Below are 10,253 nucleotides of genomic sequence, written 5' to 3' on the forward strand. Positions count from 1 at the left end.
CTTCACCTTCAACAACAAAACTGAAAACTTCTACAGGATTCAATTTTATTTTATATTCAGAAAAACACTAATATATATATATATATTCAATATAATCTTTTCCTTTACAGGTAATGCTATTGGCACTTCAAGGAAGGAAATAGTTTATTAGAGGTCTTCTACAGTTCTGGAGAGGTGGATTCTAGATTCCAGATTATTCCTAAGAACCTTGAGACAAACATACACAAGGCTGTTTTCTGCTTTTAGGAGATTATCCTGGTCACTACATACTAAACTTGCAGTATCTCCAGTAGTAACATGGTAGATAATGGGACACGTAACTACATTTCATCTTTCTACCTGGTTGGTATTCCAGGGTTAGAAAAATTTCATAGCTGGATTGGCATCCCTGTCTGTCTCCTGCTTGTCCTGACCCTGCTGGGGAACTGTGTAATCATGGCTACTGTCAAGCTGGAGCCAAGCCTCCACCAGCCTATGTATTTCTTCCTCTGCATGCTGGCAGTGAATGACATGTGTCTTACCTGTTCTGCTGCCCTGAAGATGCTCGGCATCTTTTGGTTTCATGAACAGTGGATTGAGTTTGATGTCTGCCTAACACAGATGTATTTTATCCACATGCTTTGCATTACAGAGTCAGCCATCCTAGTGGCCATGGCATTTGATCGCTATGTGGCTATTTGCACCCCACTGCATTATGCAACCATCCTGACCACATCCATGGTGACTAAACTCGGTCTAGTTGGCCTGAGCCGAGCTGTGCTCATGGTTTTTCCGGGTCCTCTTCTCATTAAGAGGCTGCCGTACTATACAAAATATGTCATCCCTCACACCTACTGTGAGCACATGGCTGTGGTGAAGTTGGCCAGTGCCAGCACACACGTTAACAGAGCATATGGGATCTCAGTGGCCCTGTCAGTGACAATAATGGATCTGTGGCTCATTGCCATGTCCTATGTAAAAATCATCCAGGTAGTGTTCCAGCTGTCTTCCAAGAATGCCCGCTCTAAAGCCCTGGGTACCTGTGCTGCCCATGTCTTTGTTATCCTTATCTTCTACACACCTGCACTTTTCAGCTTCCTAACTCACCGCATTGGCAAGAATGTCCCTCCAAGTGTCCACATCATCCTGGCCACTGTGTACCTCCTAGTGCCCCCCGTGGTCAATCCCTTGGTGTATGGTGTCAAGACTAAGCAGATTCGTGATCGAGTGGTTGGTCTCTTCTCCACAAAAATGAAAATTTCTAAATACTAAAACGTATTTGTAAACTAAACGCAATTCTAATACCTAAAATGTTTAGACAAAATTTAGGACAGAATTATCTGGTTCAGGAAGTAATGGTGCACTGACCTTTGTTGTGACAATGTCCTAAAATGTTATTTCTCATTTATGTTATTTTTTTGGACAAGATTTATGATGTGATGCAATATTTGTGCATTGATCTTAGAATTTTGAATCTTGCATATCAATGCACAGCTGATGTGTATTATTCAGAGAAATTAAGAATAGAGGTATTTGACTTTTTTATATGTTAATATCTTTTATCTTGCCTTACTGCTCTAATTAAAAACTAAAGCACTATACTGAATAAAACTGAGAAGGCTAGATACTTTTGTCATGTATTAGAGGAAATGCTCTCAGTTTTCTCCATTTACTACAAATATTGACTATTTATTGTGTTTATTCTTTATTATCCCTAAGTATGATGTTGTTATTCCTACTTTTATCTAACCTTTTAAAAAGATTTTATTGTATTTTTTTGGTGTGTGTGTTTGTGTGTGTGTGTGTGTTTGTGTGTGTTGATGCCTGAGGGGCCCAAAATAAGGTGTTAGATGTCCTGGAGCTGGAGCCTCGAACAGTAGGGGGATGCTCATTCTGAGAACTGGGAGCAACAAGCACTATTATCTGCTGAGCAATCTCTCCAGCCACTTATCAGAGCTGTTATCAGGAAGGTGTGCAGAATTATGTCACAAAGATTTTCTCCATCTTTCATCATCTGTAGTAAAATTAATGGAACTGTATTATATATTTATGGTAAAGGAAACAAAATAAATAATACATATTTACATGTTTTGTTACATATCCAGAATTTAGATTCATCCTTTCTGCCTAGCTTTCATAGCAATGGGAGATGAGATATTTATAAAGGTTATTTGGTAGAAAAGTAATCAACTATATCACTCAGCTTTGAACCTTGAGAACTACCCTAAAAATGGCACAACAAGTTATGCTCAGAGGTGCAGTAATAGCAGGAATAATATGGGATATGGAGGAAGCCAATCATATAGGATTTAAGGCCCATTCCACATGATGGAACTCATATTTGTTACCGGTAACTTGGCCAAAAACATATGGCTGACTAGCTCTTGGGCCCTAAGGTAGAACCTAACACTATTATTCTGTTAAATGGACTTAGAAACCAAGAGCCCTCTAAGTTATTATCTTTATATGCATAGATTAGTCCATCTCTCAACCCTCATTAGAGAACCTTCTTTTTGCAATAGTTGGTGATTAATTCAGTGATTCACGACTTGTTGATGTGCAGAGAATAAGAGACTGTGGAGTGCTCAGCTCTAACTGTGACATCTATATCACATCTTCCGCAGGCTCAGGCATCATATTGGAAGTGGGGGTAGAATAATCATAAGAGTTACAGGAAACTGATGTCTTTAGCAAAACAACATTATTTGGTGGACGTGCCAGTGATGTTGCACACAAACTCACAGGAGCTGATAGTTTATCCACAAACCTGCACAAGATTAATCAAGTTAAACAACAAGAATAACAACAAAAAAACAAGCAAACAAACAAACAAAAAAAACTCTGCATGGATGTGGGAGGAGTTGATGAAATTCCATAGTTGTCTGAAGATCTATTAGCAATTAGCACCTGCTGGGAATGGAGAATAAATTTCCCCATGGATCTGACTTCCAAAACACTGCTCATGCTCCAGTATGTGATTCTACTCCAATACTCAAAGAGACAACTCTAAGGGGATTATGCAAGTTTTTAAAGGTGCACATGAAGTTGGGAGGAAAAATGTTGAGTGTTTAGGGGATGAGTTGGACAGTTGGGAATGATGGTTGATTTGATCAAATACATTATATGCATGTACAAAATTCTCAAATAAAAATAAAATGAGATTGGGCAAGAAATAAAACTCATTTTCTTCTTTTTATTTTTGTTTAAATCTTTATGAGTGTTTTGCCTGCATGTATGTAAGTACACTCATGTGTTCATGCTCATGGAATCCAGAAGAGGGCCTTGAATACCCCCAAATTTGAGTTCCTTACAGTTGGTTGTTAGCCACCATGTGGGTACTGGGACTCAAACCCTGGTCCCCTGAAAGAACATGTAGTGGGCTTAACCCCTGAGCCTTCTCTCCAGCCCTGTCCCATTTCTTCTTGTGTTCAGTAATGAAGCCTGACCTATGCAGAACCATGTGCCTAACTGAAGTATCACAACTGAAGCATCACAGAGAAACATTTATGATGTCTCTTGTGATGTGTGATGCAGGATTGCCCACTGTAGGGAAGCAAGCAACCACGAAGTTAAAGAGAATAATTATTTATGATAGCGCTGGTGCTTGAAAGACTGATCCACAGTTAAGACCACTTGCTGCTCTTGCAGATAACCTGAGTTTGGCTTGCAGCATTCCTTTTTGGAGTCTCACAATTGCTTGTTAACTGTAGCTCTATGAGATTTTTGGTCCTGCTGCCCTCCACAGGTATACACACACACACACACACACACACACACACACACACACACACACACACAATAAATAAGCATATACAATGTTAAAAAGTAGCAGTGTTTTGGAAATCACTGACATTTCACTAGTTTACCATTATATTGACACTGAATGCCTTTGTGAAGAATTTCTAGGATATGACTTCAACCAAATACTCATAGAGAATCTGGACCAAAGCCCTTAATTTATATTTGTTGAGTATTTGGAAACATTCAGAATCATTTCAGGTTTTATTTGATCAAGTGGGAGAACTTTTTGGACTTTGTGTAACTTTCTAGCATATTTTTGCTTTCAGTAAGAAATTTACAATAACAACAGACTAAATCCAAACATTTTCAAAAACATATTATATTCTTCCCTGCACTCCATTTCTAAAATAACCTGCAACTTACTTCATAATATGCCTTAATAAGTTTCCTATGCTGACTACTGTCATGAATTTATCTAAGTCAGTAATGTGGACTGTTTCCTGAATTCCAATAAATAATTTATGTTCAGACCCGACTTATATATTTAACAGGCAGAATAGGATAAAATAATGCCTCAATTTCTTCCAGAATGTCTTTATCCCACAACTTATTGTAAAGGTAAATAGAACATATAACAGAAAAACCCACACAAATATTCATAAAACACATGTTCCTTTCCTGCCTCTGACACTACCTATGTGATGTTGACTGAAAAATTATTTTTTGTGTCAATCAATTTCTTTTAAAAATGGAAATATGTAAAGATACTTAACTGACTTAAAATATGTAGATTTATTTGGCCAAATATATAAATATTTTGATGCTATAACTATACATGTAATATATTAAAAATGATCCCAGAAATATAAAATTGCCTGTCTCAGTATTTTTTTCTCTTTGATGATAATTTTTAATTATTTGAGGATTTTTATGCATGTATAAATTTTGTGATCAAATCCATCCCCAATTTCCTTCCTTGCAATTCTTCCCACATCACCACCATTTTAACTTCCAATTTCATGTGCTCTTTTCTAAAACCCACAGAACCCACTTAGTGCTACTTGTGTGCGTGTAGATATAGAAAATCTACAGGAGCATAGGTAACGTCTCAGCACCCCAGAAGGAAAATACCTGTGTTCCCCAGCAGGCCTGCCTTCATTGTGTCCTGTAGATTTAGGTAGGCTTCATTTTCATTGTCATTCATTTCTAGGAATTTTCAAGTTCCAGTCACTAGTGTGTTTGTTCTCTAGGAGTGTGCACTTTCTGAAGCTTCTGCTGCTGTTTGAATCTAGCTTTGTTCCATTTTGATCAGACAGAATGCAGGATGCTATTTCAATTTTCTATAGTTGTTGAGACTTTCTTTGTGTCCTAATTAGTGGTCAATTTTGGATAAAGTTCATGAGCTGCTGAGAAGAAGGTATATTCTTTAGTATTTGTGTATAATGATATGTAAATGCCTATTAGATCCATTTGCTTTATGATGTCATTTGAAAATGATTTTGGTAGTTAAAATAACACCTGCATCAAATTGCTGAGAAAATTATAGTAAAAGAAAAAAACAGGCCCAGTTATACCTGTATCACATGAACTCAGTCCAATGTGAAATCTGAAAACACTGCTTTCAGAGAAGCTGAGAGCTGAAGGGCTTTCCTGGAGCCTGGAAAGGGGAGAGTGGGCAGGAGGATTAGCCGCTGAACCAGATCATTCTGTCACTGGAAATAAGCCAGACTCAAAACATAGAATCATAAGGTTTCTCTCATGTAACATCTATATCACATATACAGATTTGTGATTATATATTTACATATGATGTGACTGTAGAAGGGGGACTACAGAGGGGTGGAAAGAAAGAAACAGTGTGGATGATGAATGAGATGGTCATGAGGGGAAAGCCAGTGTTGCTATTTTGCCTTATATGTGAAATGTATGTATTTATGGAGGGCGCTTGGTAGTAAATATGAGTCAAGTATAACAATACAAGTGTATGAAAATGTCATAACGAAACCTATTGCTTTTGCATGATAACTAAAATTTTAAGAAAATGTGAGCAATGATTTACAGTTAGGAGTTTCAATTTCTGGTGCAGAATAGTGTAAATATTTGTAAAAATGGTGTAGTGTATAATTTTAGGTATAGAAGAAAATATTTTAACTTTCTTTCACCAGACAAAAGTGCATGAATGGAAAACATTTTGGAAGACTGAAATATATATATATATAGTATAAAATAATGTAATTATATTTATTATAATAAATAAACACATTTATACGTTAAAAATTACAAAATGTATAATTTATAGAATTATCAAATATTTCCCCACAAATATATATTTTTCATATGTCAGTGTAATAATTTAACTTCAATATATAATTTAATTCTTTCTACAACCTAGCCTTTATGAGTAGAAAAAAAAATGATGCCTGAATTTTCCTATATTGATAGAAAGTCAACTCTTCAGGAGCATAAGACATAAAGGATATTTTCAAAAATTGTATCTGGAATCAGGCATTTATATGTCCACGTGTATGCACATGTATATGTGTGTTCCCACTTATATGTGTGTTCTGCCTGTACCTGAATTCTTTGCAGATTTCCCATGAGGATCAGGGTTTCTATGTCAATTATAGTGCTCCCCAGGGTGGATAACACACTGGTGGCCATCTTTTTACTACTTGCTAGGCACTAGCTAAACAACCCACCATTCACTGCTTTACATTCCAAAATTTGTATTTTTAAAAAAATTTCTTACATCAAAAGGGAATGGAAAAGAATGGAAAGTGTGCCCATTGCCTGCTTTGAGTACAATAAAGAAATCTGATCATTTGTCTAACCAAAGCGTCACTGAAAAACAAGGAAGTTTCCTGCTGTGACATGTGAATCTGGACTATCCAATCTAGAGAAACAACTCATCATTCTAGGTTTCATAGAATGATTACCATTTAAGTGAGTATTGAGAAAAGGACCAAATTCTCACCAGTTTACAAGTGCATGTGAACCATTTCTAGGATATGACTCTGACTGCACTGAAGTATTTAATAAATATTAAGTACTGTTGAGTTAATTGAAAACATGACAAAATTATTGCAGGTTTTAGTTGGTCTCATGAAAGGGAATACTCATCTAGACCTATATTTTATTCTTTTCGTGTATATTCTTTTTAAGTTGCAAAAAAGAATAACTTATTTAAAAGCATCAATCATAAGATTTTCCAAAGCTTCTTTAGATTGTTCATAGCAGTCATAAAACTTACAACATGAAACTGATTAAAAACGATGTTTTTTACTTATACTAAGTGTGCTAATAAAATTTCCTTCCTAACTTGCCTAAAGGCAACTTTAATATAGTCAGTAATGCAGGTCATGTTATGAATTCCAATAAATGATTTATATTCAAATAACAATTATAATTGATCTCTTAAAACAATCTATTATAACTAACAGAAATATAAGTATCTGGAGAGAATTATAGTAGAATTGAGGGATACTGGAGGAATTAGCATTTGCTAGGATCATATTCATTCTAACATGTCTGTTCACTTCCATTTTAAGGTTTCTCTGAAGGGAAATATCTAATCCACAGTCACAGACATGAAAAACAACTGCAGTGTGTGTTCTCTGTTTTAAATAGAAACACTGCATGGCACATTGAATTGGTTACTTTTCTCTTGCTGTGATAAAGACAGTGAGTAATGAAACTCATAGAAGGAAAGGTTTATTTGGGGTAAAGGTTCCAGAGGAATAGTTATTCTTCATGACAGGGGAGGCATGGTGGGAGGCAGCCAGAGTAGGACCCTGAGAGCTCACATCTTCAAGCACATGCAGGAGGCAGAGAACAAAACTGGAACTGAGGCAAGGCTAAGAATTTCTTGATCCAGTGCCCAGTGATGTGCTTCCTCCAGCAAGGCCACATCTCTTACCCATGACTCTCCCCTAACTTGAACTCATGTGGGACACTTCTCACTCAAACCACATCACACAGGGCAGTGCAAGTCACATGTGTTCAAGAATCATCACATGAAGGCTATATCAATGACTTAATTTACCCACAGAAGCTTATTGTATTCATTCAAGGGATGAAGTACTTAAATGTCTTTAAACTTGAGTTTATATTTTATTATATGCGTGAATTTAGTGTGTGTTTCTGTGTGTTCATGTGTATGTTTGTGTCTGTATGCACACATTGTGCTTGTGTGCATGAATGTATGTGCCAAGGTGCAGGGGTGGATGTTGAAGGACAACTTGAGGGTATCAGTGATCCTCTTCCACTATGTGGGTACCAGGAATTCAGTTTCTCAGGCTTGGAAGCAAGCACTTTATCTGCTGAGAGATTTCAACAGCACTTGATTTTAATTAGTAAATAGAAAATACCTTTATAGTTTTATAACAATGTTATTTGTAGCCATTTTGAGAGATTAATTTCTATGGGGATAGGCAGAAATGGGAAAAAATTGTAACATATGTTAATCATATATCTCTATCTAATTTAGGAAACTGAGAGGCCGAAAAAGAAATATGAATGCCAAACTGCATTCACTGCAAATATAACAGCTTATTTATATTTAGGCCTTTTTGAATGTGTATTTCAATTGATTTTGTGCACCTCATACAAAACATCTTTATCGTCTTTATACTACCCTTCCTCACCACCCCCACTGCCAGTCTTTTATAATTACAACAACATTGACAACATCAGTAACACACTCCAGAGCAAGAGTACATCTCTTTCACAAGTGGCTGTAAGTTTCTAGGTTCATAGTTGAATTAATTCAGTTATACAATATTGAACTCAGTATAAGCCCTGTAAGACATAAAATTGAATGAGTTTTTAACCTTTAAAAAAGACCTCCATTTCATTTTAAAATACACTGTTTCTTACAGAAAGACTCATTGTTTTTGCTAATAACACTGAGATGTTGGCGCATGCATCTCTAATCTGTATGTATCTGATTATTACTAGTCATAGTCAGTTGCACTTGGATTCTTGCACCTGTGTATGTCTATAAAGTTATCAGGTAGATTTCAATGGTAATCTTTATCACCTCTACTAATTAACATGATGTAAATTTTTATGCTTCCTCCTCTGCCATTCTTTTATGCCTGATAAAATTAGAATTTTCCATATTAGTATATTCACCAGGCAACATAGGATAAAAGTAATGTCTCTATTTGTTTAGAATGTTTTAATCCCATTAATTGTTGTAATATTAAATAAAACATATGACAAAAAATCCACACAAATATTCAGAAAACACATTTTCTTTTCCTGCCTCTAACACTAAAAATGTGTAATTAACTTATTTGAAAATTTATGCAAATTTCTTTGGCAAAAGCATATAAAATTTTGTTTGATACTGTGAATGTGTGTATATTTTTAAAATGGACTCAGCAATATAAAACTGCCTGTCTGGACAATGTTCTTTTTCTCTTTTATATTAATGTTTATTGGTAATTTCATGCATGTATGTGATGTGATCTAATCCACCCCCATTCCCTCTCCTGCAATCCTTCACCAATGCCCCCCCACAAAAGCACCACCATTTTCTCTCCCAGTTTCATCAGCTCTTTTAAAAAATTCAGAGTCTACTTAGTGCTGCCTGTGTGTGCATAAGAGCAGCACAATCTGCTGGAGCATGCGCAGCCTCTCAAGAGCCCTGAAAAAATTGACCACCCCCAACCTCAGCAGGTCCATCTTCCTTGTGTCCCATAGATTTTGGTATGTTGTATTGTCATTTTTATTCAGTGCTATGAAATTTTAAATTCCAATCATTTGTTTGTTAATCTCGAGTTTGTCCACATTCTGTAGCTTCTAATGCTGTTTTTATTTAGATTTATTCTAATATATTCAGATAGAAAGTGGGCTATAATGTTAATTTTTCTATTTCTTGAGACTTTCTTGGTTGTCCTAATGTGTGGTCAATTTTGGAGAACATTCCATGAGCTGCTGAAAAAACTATGTATTTTTTAGTATAGGAGTGAAATGTTCTATAACTATCTAGTAGGTCCATTTTCTACCATGTCATTTAACAATGATTTCCCTAGTTAAAAAACCAACTGGATTAAATTATTGAGGTAATTATAGTAAAAGAAAGAAAACAGGCAGAGATAGACCTGTATGTCATGAACTCAGTCCAATGTGAAATCTGAAAATATGGCTCTCAGAGAAGCTGAGAGCTGAAGGACTTTCCTGTAGCCTGGGAAGAGGAGACTGAGCAGGAGGATGAGCCTCTGAACCAGATAAATATGTCACAGGAAATAAGCAAGGGTCTGAAATGTAGTATCACAGGGTTTCTCTCATGTAACATCTATATCACATACACATAAGTGTGTTTATATATTTTGGTATGATGTGAATGTAGAAGGGGGATTATATAAGGTGTGGAAATGATGAAATAGAGTGGGGAGGATGAATGAGAGGGTCATGGGAGGGAAGGCAAATGCAGATATTTTGCCTTATATGTGGAATATATATATATATATATATTTATACATGTATGTGTGTATATAGGACAAGAAAGTAGAAAGTAGGGGAAGATG

At 35.9% G+C, this 10,253-nt stretch overlaps 1 protein-coding gene across 1 annotated transcript; it reads left to right on the forward strand.

Annotated features, from left to right (window-relative positions):
• Window positions 1–297: 297 nt before the first annotated feature.
• Window positions 298–1,251, forward strand: LOC103732049 (olfactory receptor 52K1-like). The gene has a single exon (XM_008830571.1). It carries the CDS (start codon window positions 298–300, stop codon window positions 1,249–1,251), a length of 954 nt encoding a protein of 317 aa, XP_008828793.1.
• The last annotated feature ends 9,002 nt before the right edge of the window (window positions 1,252–10,253 follow it).

This window comes from Nannospalax galili, unplaced genomic scaffold (genome assembly GCF_000622305.1).
Source record: "Nannospalax galili isolate Female #2095 unplaced genomic scaffold, S.galili_v1.0 scaffold635, whole genome shotgun sequence".
Lineage (NCBI taxonomy): Eukaryota > Metazoa > Chordata > Mammalia > Rodentia > Spalacidae > Nannospalax > Nannospalax galili.